At 27.8% G+C, this 13963-nt stretch overlaps 1 protein-coding gene across 2 annotated transcripts; it reads left to right on the plus strand.

Annotated features, from left to right (window-relative positions):
• Window positions 1–1571: 1571 nt before the first annotated feature.
• Window positions 1572–6242, plus strand: LOC110607949 (protein MAIN-LIKE 2). Of its 2 annotated transcripts, none has more exons than XM_021747124.2 (7): window positions 1572–1727; window positions 2263–2366; window positions 2783–3427; window positions 3588–3755; window positions 3860–4249; window positions 4340–5775; window positions 5916–6242. In XM_021747124.2, exons 2-6 carry the CDS (start codon window positions 2283–2285, stop codon window positions 5747–5749), a joined length of 2697 nt encoding a protein of 898 aa, XP_021602816.2. In that variant the 5' UTR covers window positions 1572–1727; window positions 2263–2282; the 3' UTR covers window positions 5750–5775; window positions 5916–6242. The 2 variants fall into 2 exon arrangements, with proteins under 2 accessions (XP_021602816.2, XP_021602817.2); XM_021747125.2 differs by lacking the exon at window positions 1572–1727 and adding an exon at window positions 1734–2145.
• The last annotated feature ends 7721 nt before the right edge of the window (window positions 6243–13963 follow it).

Raw genomic sequence — 13963 nt, forward strand, 5'->3', positions numbered from 1 at the left:
TTTGAATGAAGTAACAAGATATTGTTTAAAGTAAAATAAGATGAAGAAATGTAACTTTTTAAAAGAGAAGTTTAGAATTTTGTATTTAGTTGTTGTTATTATTAATAAGTCGAGTTTTACATTTTAAAAAATTTATTAACATATTAACATGTTATTATTGTTTAAACCTATTGTGATTCCATTCATTTTTTAAATTTATTTGCTGGAAGGGTGTTGAAAAAACAAACTAATTTATCTCAAGGAAAAATAATAATTTAAAAAACTCTAAAAGAACTCCCTTTGTGCTTGATCGATTTGGGTTGAAAGCAACGAACTTGTCAAAATTTTGTTAATTTGATACTTTTAATAGCTATGGGTGTAGCTTTGGATTGTAGAAAGTTAGTGTCCCCTTTAACAAGTATAGATAAATTAATCATTTAACAAGTAAATTAAAAAAATATTTAATGGTAATAGAAAGTGAAAATAATTATAAAGAATATATAAATATAATATTTTTTAAAAGATAAAAATAAAAATCTATAACATTTGTATTATAGATGTGATAAATTTATATGCAATGGCATGTATTTCTGTAGAGTAATTATTTTATGAAAAATTATTAAATTAATAAAAAATAACAAATCAAATATATAAAAATATTAACATTTTAAAATATTAAGATAATAATACCTTTTTATAAATAATAGAATAGAATGTTATTTTTAATTAATAATAATGTTATTAATTTAATATCATTTTATTATATTACTTTGTATAAAAATATATTTACATATTCAAAACATCAATTTTCGAGTGATTTTTTTTTATATTTACCATTACAATAATTACAATAATTAATTTATAATTTAAAAGTTCAACAATAAATTATATATTATAAGATTATAATAATTTTTATAAAAAAGTAAGAGAAATTATATATTATTACCTTTTTTGAAAATTATTTTTATAATAAAAGAATTAAATTAAATTTATTTCTATTTATAAAATAATTATTTTATTTGAAATAAATTTTATTATAATAAAATTCAATTAATTTCTTTTATCTTACACAAATTAATAATATCAAATTGATTTATTTTCTTCCTCATTTTTATTATTTTCTAAACAAAACATAAATATTATGTTTTATCACATTAAAAATATTTTTTAAAAAAACTATTAATAATAGTTTTAACAGTATTTAAAAGCTAAGCTTTACATGATTTTTTCACCATAAAAATAATATAATTTAAGGTTATTATTTAAAAAAATAATATAATAAATTTTTTAATATCAATTATAAATACATTAAATATTAATATTTAATATTAAAATGTTTTTATAAATATTCAATAATATTTTTTATAAAAATACGAAAATGATATATTTTAAAATGTTTCATATTTTTTATAATTATATATATATATATTTAAAATGATAACATTTGAAGTATAAAAAAATATAATATAAAAATTTTATAAGGTTGGAATTTTTTATTTTATTTTATTTTATTTTTAAATAAAGTAATTATAATACGCTGAGATTGCAAAGGGTTTAGGCTAGGATGCTTAAATATTGCCACGTGTTTCCAAAGGGTTAGATAAACAGAAAGAAAAAGAGATCTGGTGCTGTCTTACATAAACGGTGGGCAGTGCACGTCGCTACGACCTTGTACCCGTCGTTTTGAGGTTTTTGCTGATCTCGATCACGGTGGAGGAGTTCAGATTACTTCCGTCGTCGTTTTACTCGTAAATTTTCTCCTCTCCTTTCCTCTTCCTTGTTCTCACTTCTTTCATGCACTATCCCTTCTCCGTCGTCGTTTTACTGAAATGTTTTCTCTCTTTGCTAATTCTTTCTCTTCCTCCTTTTTGGCGCGGCAAGCAAAGGGAGGGAGGATTTGTATCATTGGTACTAGTTAGGGTTTTGAAATTTTATGTTATTATTTCATTTTTTATTGTTCGATACGGTTTTTAGGGTTAAAAAAAAAAGGATATTTGGATTATTAGAATTCGACAGTGATGGATTTTGGGCAATGTTATCCCTGTTTGGGAGATAATTTTTGGTGATTGATTGCTTTGTGAAAGAAGTTTTGGGTGATTAGTAGAGATGCGTAGAGAAAGTAAAGTTTGGATTTTGTCCAAGTGACTGTTTCTTATTGGAATTCTGGTAATTGCACTTACTGGGATCTGTTAAAATTATATTATTGGACTTAAAGTTGGTTTTGTAGAGCTAACATTTGCTCCTTCTCAATCTTTCTCTTTGTTTTTTGCTTGCATTTATCAGTTTTAATCTGCAATCTGCGAATGGATGCCAATCCTGGACCAATTGATGGCTCTATTCTGTATGATCAAGACAAGCATGTCTCTGCTGCTGTTTGGGATGGCCAGGTGACACAAAATCACACAATTCGTCCTATGTATATATTCACACGCATACACACACACATGCACACGTTTAAAATGTAAATGACTTCAAATGGAGTGAGTTTCTAAAAGCAAACTTGTCATAAAAATGGTATATAATGTGTATTCTAAAATTTGGTACATATGTGCACTGGTTCATGGAACTGGTGAGCAGGGAAGGCCTGTGGTTTCACGGGCTACTGTTTGCCAAAGATATTTATATGTATGGATATGCAAAGGTGTCTATGCATATATTGTTGTTATCAAATTATGACTAAAGTTTCCTCTCCTGAAATGTACATAAAATGCAATTGACTCTTTCGGGTGGAAGTTTAAATATATGATTGTTGAAGCTGCTTAATTTTCCCAGTAACATGAATTTTGTGTGAAAATGTTTACAGGAACGTGGTGCACTTAGATGCCATGAGCATACCTCCAAGCTAGGTGAATGGAAGCTAACTCCAAAGCAGATAGAGTTGGTGGAGAAAGCTGGGTTTGGTTACTTGAGAAAGATTCCTGCTATTAGTCTAGATAATCCTCTTATCTCAGCACTGGTTGAGAGGTGGAGAAGAGAAACAAACACGTTTCACTTTACTGTTGGTGAAATGACAGTAACTCTTCAAGATGTTGCATTATTGCTTGGATTGGCTATTGATGGGAAACCTGTGATTGGAATAACATATACAACTTGTAGCTCTGTTTGTGAAAGGCTTCTAGGGAAAGCCCCGGATTCAAACTATGCAAGTGGTGGAATGGTGAAGCTAAGTTGGCTAAAGGAATTCTTTTCTCAATGTCCTGAGGATGCTCCTAGTGAAGAGGTTGAGCGCTGCACACGTGCTTATCTTCTGTACATTGTGGGAAGTACAATTTTCTCCACAACCACTGGGAATAAAGTTCCTGTCATGTATCTTCCATTGTTTGAAAGTTTTGAAGAAGCTGGAAACTATGCCTGGGGCGCAGCAGCATTAGCCTTCTTGTACAGAGCACTTGGCAATGCATGTGTTAAATCTCAAAGCACCATCTGTGGCTGTTTAACCTTGCTACAGGTACTACACTCTTTAATTGTGTTTATTTATTTGGTTCCTTATAAATTGATGCAACCTTTATTTTTCAGATGTGATAGGGCGATGGGAGCATTTATGTATTTGGCAACTATTTGCCATCTATAGTAGAATTGTGGCTATGACTCATTCTTGCTCCTTGCAGTGTTGGAGTTACTTTCATCTGAATATTGGTCGACCAAAGCTCAATCGGGATCCTATCCATGATCACTTTCCATTTGTGCTTAGGTGGAAGGGAAAACAAAGTGGGCCAACAACGAACCGTGATGTGGTATTTTACCGGAAGGCATTGGATTTGTTGAAACCAAGTGATGTAGGTTTCCAGTGCCCCTTGTTCAGTTTCACCTATGTTATGCTTTGATTCCTCTTTTACTGTCTGCTAAGTGCTAATGCAATTGGCATGGTGTTGACTTGTAGGTTGAGTGGCTTCCATACAAATATATGGACAGTACAGTGATACCAGAAGACATAAGAGATACTTTGATTTTGGGAAGATCAAAGACAATGCTTATATGCTTTGACAAGGCAGAGAGACACCTCCCTGACCGCTGTCTAAGGCAATACGGCATGCTTCAATCAATCCCTGAAGATGTGGTGCGTTGGGTCAGAAAGAGTAGAGGAGTTGATGGTGGGGTAGACTTGTCTGGGAAAATGGAGTCAGAACTTAATGAATGGTTGGACCGTCGACTCCATATTGTGGATGGTGATGATGGTGCAGATGAAAATGAATACATGCAATGGTACTTGAAAATTACCCGTAAAGTTGTAGGGAGGCCTATATCTTTATCTTCTGAATTCCAAAGAACGGTGAGGCTATTCTCAAACTTTGATGAACATTTTCTAGTTATTACAGTTACATTGATGCATCTCTAATTATTCTTTCTTTAACTTATGCAGATATCTGGTTTAAGGGAAATTGCTTACTTAGCAGATTCATTCTCCACAAAAGGGTTGGATGGTCAACAATTTGAGTCAATTACAAGAATTAGGTTTATTGCACAGGACTGTTTGAGGGACCAGGCTGGAAGTCCAGTCACACCATCAGCTACTCCACAAATAGAACTTGGGAAAAGGACCAGAGGGAAGGAGCGGGTAAGAAGAAAGGGTACCATGAAACGCAGGAGAAAGGATGATCCTATGGATTATGAAGTTAGTGAAGACGAGCAATCTCTGTTTTATGGTGCAGTTATTGAGGTTGATCAATTACAATTACGACAGGCAGAGGATGAAGTTGGTCAATTAGAGTTGCAACAGGAAGATGATGAGGTTGATCCACAACTGTGTCTTACACCTGGTGAGGGCGATGATACAGAGCTGCATGTTGTGGTGAACAAGGTTGATCATTCACATCTCAACAATGTAACTGATGGCAATAACATTAATAACTGTCAGCCTTATAATTCTACTAATAATGTCAAGGACTCTCAAGTCTTTGATGCCACAACTAAAGGGGTTGCTGATTTTGAGAGTTGTGATCAAACTAACGAGGTGAATGACTCACAGCTTTGTCAGACAACTGATGAGGTTCATGACTCTAACCTGTGTGAGCCAATGAACAAGGTCAATGATGAACTACTGCATGATGCCGCAATTATGAAAGTGAATGAAACAGAGCTCTGTGATGCTACTAAAGAGGCAAACAACTCACAGCTCCCTGATGCAACTAACGAGGTAAAGGACCAACCTGATGCAACTAAAGACTCCACGGACCAATATGATGCAACTAAAGAGGCAAAGGACTTGCAGCTTCCTGATGCAACTGAAGGGACCAATGATTCACAGCTTTCTTTTGCAAATAAAGAGGGGAATGGCTCACAACTCCCTGATACAACCAAAAAGGGAAATGGTTTGCTGCTTCCTGATGCAACTAATGATGAGGAGAAGGTCCCCCAGCTTTCTGATTCAACTAAAGCAGAAAAGGACTCAAAACTTCCTGATTCAATTGAGGAGGATGACTTGCTGCTTCCAGATGCAAGTGAAGAGGGGAAGGACTTGCAGCTTTCTGACTTAACTGAAGTGGTGAAGGACCCACAGCCTGCAGATGCAACTGAAGGAAGGAAGGTCTTGCAGCATTCTGATGCAAGTGAAGAGGGGAAGGACTTGCAACTCCCTGATGCAAGTTTAGAGGCCAATGGATTGCAGCTTCCTGATGCAAGTAATAATGCAAATGACTCAAAGCTCTCTAATTCAACTGATGGCAGCAGTACTTCAAAAGCCAAAGTAGCAGTAAATGATGTTCCAGGGTCATCCCTTGAAACTGCTGAAGAAATTTCAAAGCAGGCTGATGAAAGCATTAGTATAAAATGAAGGCTTTATCACGTCAATTCTTTCAGGTACACGTACTAATTGTGCTTTAGGAGAGTGAATATTATGAGATCTGAACTCGTTATAATCTTATAATCTCCACTCTTGATCATAGCTGCGTGGCATTTCCAGAGCTTAAGAAATAGAACTTTCATTTCTTTTGTCACAGGTATTGAAACACTTTGACATCTTCAGAGTTCTAATAAGGGTGGCAATCAGAGTAGGAAAAGAATACCATCATACAGTATTTCAGATTTCAAAGTTCGATTTTGTGCAGCTTACAGTTTCCTCTAATGTAGGGACATCGGATTTCATGTTTCATCTGAGACTGAAGGTTATAATTCAAAGATGCTTACCTAGTTTTGAGATTAGTAACTTAATGTCTGTATGCTTAAAAATGTTCACCTTGCTTGCTTGGATATATTAATTATGGGTTTGAAGTAGCTTTCTTATGGACATGGATGAGATGTTCATAGAATTTACTCTTAATTATGCAGTTTTCCATCCATAGGATATAGTAATTAGCATTGAATTGGCAAATTTTTGATGCTAGGCTACACAAGCATTGCTCTTTTTTCTTGTATACACAGCAGTTTAACATCTTCTAAATTTGTAATGTTATGATCTTAGGAAGTAATCTTTGTCTATCCTGAAATATGTTGGTAGAAGAGAGCACTACTCACATGGTGGTAGTTTTTTATTGATTGGATATTGATACAATTTGGTGTAGACAACAATGAGAAATTTATATTTAGTGTTTTTTTTTTTGTTCTTTTTCATTTGCAAAATGTTAACTATTTGATCTCTGTTTATTTAATTCCTTAATAAAGCTTGAAATTACTTAATGTAATCCTTGCTATATATTAGATAATGCTTAAAATATAAATAAAATAAAAAAAAATAAAACAATCTTAATATATTTTAAATTTATTTGAATTACAGCCATTTTAAATATTCCCTAAAAATTAAGCAATTAATTACAATAAATGAATTTATTTTTTTTATTGATTGAAAATTATAGGTATTATCATATTTTCTTTTTCCATTTAGAAGTCTTTTCCATATTATATATGTAAAACTATGAATACTTTACCTAATTGTTGTAAATATGTAAACTAAAGATTAAATTAATATTTAATAAAATTTAACATAATTTCATTAATAACTTAATAATTTTTTAATAATATTAAGTATTACTCATTATATACCTGAATAAAAAGACATTACCACGAAATCTTGTGTTTTGTGTAGGTATAGCCTAGAATTTAAGTTTTTTTTATCCTTTTATGTATATTCCACTATTATTAAAATACAACATTTGATCCGATCGATTCAAAACTGAATAAATTAAAAATATTTCATTATTATTAAAAAAATTGAATAAATTAAAAATAAAATTTTAATATTTATAAAATTAAATTAAATTGATTTTAATTAGAAATTGATTTGAATCAAATCAATTTGATTCGATTAAATCAATTGAATTTTTTGTCTTTTTTATTTTTTATTTTATTTATAGTATTTTAAAATCTAATTAAAGTATTTCAACACTAATTATGGTGTAATCTTATATCATATAAAAATAATATATTAATTTTACTTAATTTTATTAATTTTTTTCTAATCAAAATCGAATGAAATTAAAATAATCCAAAAATTTTAAAAATAACAACCGAATTAAATTTTTGAATCAATTTAATTCGTCTAATTTTTTTAATTTAAACCGAATATTACTCATCTCTCACTAATATAATATAATAATAAAAATATGACATTATTTGAATAGAAAGAAAGTATGACATTCTATAACTGATTTAGTAAGTTATAGTATATTTTATTTATATATTATATGTATTTGTGATTTAATTTTTGTAATAGATGTAATTTTTTTATAAATATTATTTTTAAGTCAATTAATTTCAATCTTTCATTATTATAATACTAAGCTATTGTGCATATTTTTACTCCTAATAAAAAGTTGTGTTTATATTATTTTTAAAAATTTCTTACTAAAAAAGCTGTAGCTCTATTTTGCATTGTAGTCGTGAGATGTGCAGAAAAAACATAAATTCCTAAACTCCTTTCCTTTCATAATTTTTATATTATTTTTTAATTATTTCAAAATTATTATATTTTTTTACTATAATAATATATAAATTAATTATTATAACACTATTTTATTTTATTTTATTTTTAAAATATTTTTTAATATTTAATGAATTAAATATTTAATATATTTAAAATAAATATAATTAAAAGTTTAATAAAAAAATTATATTTATTAATATATGTGAAAAAATATAGTAGATAAAAATCGTAGAATAGCGGAAGCAGTATATATTATATATAAAATTGAAAAAATTGAAAAGAGGGTGAGAATAATGAGAATTCCTAAACAACCTTCACTTAAATTTAATAATTACTAATTGACCTCTATTTAGGTAAAAAATTATTTTTATTTTAAAGATTAATTTCTACTTAAATTTAAAATCTATTTTATCTATAATTTAATCTAATTAGTTATATAATTTTAAATTTTTTACCCTACTCATATTTAAATTATAATTTGATAAATTTTATTAGAATATAATTTAAAATAAAATTTATAAAACAATTGCTAAATCATTAATTTTTTAAAAAAAATTATTATTTCATGCTTTTTATTTGAAAAAATATTAATTTTTTAAAAACTAATTTAAATATATATTTTTAAATCTTTTACGTTCCTAATGAATATAAAGTTAAGATTATAAAAGTTAAAAAAGCTATAATTTTAATATAATTTAAATTTTAAATAAAATATATAACAGTGCAAAAGAAAATATAATTGAATTAGTTTTTTTTTTTTTAAAGTAAATCAACGGATTGTATTAATAAAATTTTATCAAATAAATTGGGATATCATTCCAAACAGAAACGATCATGTCTAATAGATTCTCTAGTCAAAGTATGAGCAACTAAAGTAGTATTACGACGAATTCATCTAACATAAATATTAATTTTAGAGTCTAATAAAGATTTATAATCATTCAAAATCAAATCCCTGCATAAGATAATTTGACAAAAATGCTCCTCAAATGTCTGTCTAAACCCCTTCATAAGATAATTTGGCAAAGATACTCCTCCTTCTTTCTTATCTCTCAAGCATAAATCATTAAAATCTCCCGAACAAAGCCACGGAACAGAGTTTCTACGAGATAAAACTCGAATAAAATTCCAAGACTGACGTCGTCGTTGCGATTTCAAAAACCCATAATAACTAGTAAACCTCCATTGAACATTATCTTTCGAAATAACCGAGTCAATAAAATTTGAAGAAAAAGCCAACCACAGAAACAGATCCATGACTCTTTCACATTAACGAAATGTCTCATCCCAATCCTTATTTATTGACCGAGAAACAACCATCAAAATATAAAAAATTATGAAAAATTTCCATACGAGAACTAAGAGTTTTTATTTCCATAAAAAATAAAATGTTCGACTTGTAACTAGGAACCAAATCTTTCAATACAATAACTGTCTGAGGATTGCCGCCATAAATCTGCCAAAGAGATCTGCATATTCTGAAAATTGATTGGATTATATGTGAGAAATATTTCAACATACAAAAATCATACGTGACGATCGGAATATTTCTTGAGTTTTTAATAAGGACAACAATATCTTCTTCTTCATCGATATTTAATTGACACAGATCGTCTTTCATGGGAAATGGAAAAGAAGAAATTAGATTTAAAGAAGTAATTAGATTTTAAAAAAAAGAAAAATGCGACAGTATCGAGTCACAAAAAGACCAAAAAAAAACTTATTATTTCGTTTCTTTAATTATATAAATAATTGAATTAGTTAAAATGTCCTTTAAAATTTTGTATTATTATAATAAAGCACTAAATTTAATTGTTGTTAAATTATTTTAAGTTTTTATTTTTATTTAAATTAATTATAGAGTTCATATAAGTTTTAATTATTATATTTGTACTTTAAATGTTTTAATTAACTTTTTTAATTATAATTCAATTTTTGTTAAAAGATACAACTTTTACTTTTATAAATTTAAAAATAAAATATTAAATTCCGTAATCTAAATCTCCTTTTTAACAAGGATTAGCAAAATAAAAAAAAAAACTTTATCATTAAATTAAGTAATTATTTTGTCTATTATAATAAATTTAACAAAACTATCAATAATCTATAATATATATAAGGGTTTTAATTTTGGACTGCAAAGCTCCAACATTCAATTTTATTATAATTATACCAACTTCCGAATTTAATTTTAATCAAATATAAAATCAGTTAGGTGACATTAATTTAAATTTTTTAATTTTTACTTAAAAGACACGCAAATATTTGATGTTCTGAAATTCATAAAAGAGATTTTATGGTGGTCGTGTAAACTTAGATGAAGAGGGAGACGTTTCTCCTCTTTTATCTCTTTCCCTTTTGTCTTCTAGTGACGTCTAATTGTCTCTCTATAATGATGTCACCTGTCCTTACTATTTAGATCCGTATGTACAGATGTGTCAGACCCCTTTACACATTAGGTGGCCATTTAATTCCTTTCGGCGCGCATGCGAGCTGGGTTACAAAGTAACTGGGGCTGTCCTCTCTTTTTCCTGTCATGTCACCGGACTAGGGTTTTAGAGAATGGGCGCTCTGTGTGGTCCCTTCTTTCTGTGCGCGTGTTGAGTCCCTTCATGTTAGAAAGTCCGGCGATTATCAGTATTTATATAACTTAGTTAATTCTAATTGAATTGAACCAAATCAAAGTGATAGAAATCGAATCGAATTGAATTGATCAATTCAGCTTTGTTCGATTAAATGGCATTGATTTTGAGATGGAGAGGGTAATTTTTTAAATTCATACAAGCCAACTCCAAATTTTTGCATATCAGATTCAATACCCACCTCAAATCATGTATGAATCCATTTCAAATTTCAAATCAAACAAATTTATGAGAAAAAATTTTCTTTTAAAAAAATCAATATGCAACCAAAATACTAGCAAACAGCATTTTTATTTTTATACACAGATTCAAACATCAAATTTATTAAATAGAGAATCTAAAATAAAACTCTTTAGATTGCATCAGTCATTTTAACTAATTACATTTGATTAAGATGAGATTCATGAAATAAAAGGATAGAAACTGAAATTTTTTATTGAATTTTTGAAAATTAAAAATTGTAATGGCTAAAAAAATGACTATTTATAATAATAAAAGCTTTAATGTGAAAAATTATATAAAAAATCTTAAAAAGAATTAAAATACAAAATTAACTCCTAAACTATTGAATTTGGGTATCGAATTTTATGACACTTTTGGAAGTCCTCGTTTCGAAATTTTCCTTCTGAAATGCTATCGTAGACCTCCAACAGAATTCGGCAATAGAAATTAAGCCGGTCCAAATTTTTTATAAAATTCAAAATTAATTGCTCAGAATATAAATAGACATTCAAATCAAACCTAACTATCAAATTCTATTAAAATAGAATAAAAGAAAAAATTAATGCAAATGCAATAAAAAATACTCATAAATCCACTATAGCAAAATAAATTTAAAAGCAACTACTCATCAGAACTCAAGTAGATGAAGAGCTTGAACCCATCAATCATATGCAGAACGAACAAGGATAGGAGGGGAGTTGTTGCCAAATTGCGTCTCTATGATTATCTTGATTCTCTAGGATATTCAGAAGGACAAAGGACAAAGGAGAAGGAGATAAAGTTGCAAGGAATTGTAGAAGGAGACGCACTAAGCATATGTAGAGGGAGAAATAAAAGGGAAGAGTTATGGCTAGACCTATGAGGAAACAAGAAGAGAGTTTTGAGAGCTTGGGACAACAGATACTTGAGAAGGGAGGAAGAGAGGAGTAGATCATCAAAGAAGAAGAAGGAGATGGTGGACAGCGCAGAGGAGTATTAGGTTTAGGGGAAATGAAAAAAAATATTATATATATATATATATATATATATATATGATTTTTCTTCAGATTTTTAGTGAAAAAATCGAACAAAAAACTAATATTCTCTAAAATATTTACTGAAAATAAAAAATTTTATAAAATATTTTTTATAGTACAAAATTAAAACTTTTACCTATAATTATGAAAAATCATAAAATATGGTCTTTTATGTGCAATTGGCCTATATATATATATATATATAAATGTGTGAAGGGAGAACACTCTAAAATTTAGATATTTATTAGAAAGATAAATATTTTAGTTAAAACAGATAATTTTCATTAAAATTCTATGTGAACTAGATTTAGTAGAAGATAACGATTCACATTAAAAAAAAAGTAATATACTAAAAAAACTAAAATATTTTAATGTTTTGAGGATTAAAATTTTATAATATATTACATTTGAAAATAAAATAAAAATTATTTAATTAAATATTAATTTTATTAAATTATTATTAGTAATAAATACATATAACTTTTTATTATTTTTATTTTATATATAATTTATACTATATATAAAAGTGGAAAGGAGCAAATAATTTGATTCAAAAAATAGTAAATAAGGTTATTATTATTTAAAAATTTTAATTGAAATTTTTATTTAAATCGATTACAAGATATGATAAAATATTGTAATTTTTATAATTTTTAGATTAAATTGGATAAATTCTATTTAAAAATGTCTATTAACCAATAAAATCTGCATTCATATGCTTAATCTGATGATAAATGTATCCGAGTAAATTCGAGAGATTTTATATTATATTCTTCCAATTTTCGGTTCAAAAACCAATAAAATCTAAAACTTTAAATGGTTGCAAATTTAATCTAAAATTTTAAAGTTAATATTATTGTCCAAATTTTATTTTATTTTTTTCAATTTTATTCAAATTGAAATTTCAAATTAGAGAGATGTGTAATTTTAAATAATAAAAAGGGACTTATAATAACATAGCTAGAAAGTGTAGAGAAAAATGCTGTGGAGAAGTCTCTAAAGTAGGTTATTATAAACCTAGGCAGAGTAGATTGGACTTTTAAATACTAGCATTTTGTAACTCTGAAGTTAGACAAACACTACAAAAAACTGGGTCATTTCCGGCACTTGGGTCGGGGCAGACTTGAAATATGCCTCTTATTACTAAATTATCCTTGATACTTCAGTTTTCTAAAGGTAGAAAAAAAATAAACGCCTCTAATAAGAGGCAATAGAATAAGCATAAGAGAATCTTAACCGCACCACACTCTCTCAACCCTATTATTTTACCTTTCTGTTTGTGTGGAGAATTCAATCTCGTCTTCCCTCAAACTTTCAGTCATTGTCATTGCCTCTCACCGGTGCTCTTGTCATTGCCTCTTGCTAGTGCTCTCATCATTGTTGGCTTTCTGGTATGCATATTGTTTCTCCCTATTCTTTCACGATTTCCTAACTATTTAGGTTATTAATTTTAAAGAAAAGTACAAAAAAATATTTTATGATTCCACTCATTTTCACTTCAAAATTTATAATTCAATTTATATTTTCAATTTTATAATTCAATTTGTATCAGAATAGTAATAAATATCATCAAATGCTGCTGACATATTTATATGACATGTTGAGTCAATAAAAATATAATTTAAAAGTTATAAGATTTACCTTATTAAAAATAAATTTTATATTTTACGCAATTTAATTTCACAATTCTAACTATTATTTTTTAATTTTAATTAAAATTTTTATACTCGTGTTAATCAAAACCATGTTCATTCAGTAATTTATTAAAATAAAAATAATTCAATTCAATTATTCTGATAGGACTACAGTATAAAAAATTGGCAACAACTTAGTCCAAAATTAAAAAACACTTGTTTACAAGTTAAACATAGCTTAATAGTGGATAAAAATGAGATAAGAGTTGCTTTTTAACTAAAACAACTTGTAACAAGAGACTTATTTCTAATCTCTGGAGGTAGTCCATTTAGAATAAAGAGCTTATTTATAAAAGTGATTTATAAAATTTTTTTAATTTTAATTTAGAGTGAAAAGAAAAAATTTATTGTAGTACAGTAATAAAATATTTGTCTTATTTTTTTTATGTAAAATTAGTGTAAATTGTTAAATTTATTATATCAAACTATATTCAAGTAAACGCAATATTAAAAAAATATATTTTTTTACATGATAAGATAGTTGTTTCGATCAGAGTCTGCATTAAAAGATTATTTCTACATTACCTGATGATTTTCTATTACAATTTTTTTTTT

The sequence above is a fragment of the Manihot esculenta genome, chromosome 12, assembly GCF_001659605.2.
Source record: "Manihot esculenta cultivar AM560-2 chromosome 12, M.esculenta_v8, whole genome shotgun sequence".
NCBI classification, from domain to species: Eukaryota; Viridiplantae; Streptophyta; class Magnoliopsida; order Malpighiales; family Euphorbiaceae; genus Manihot; species Manihot esculenta.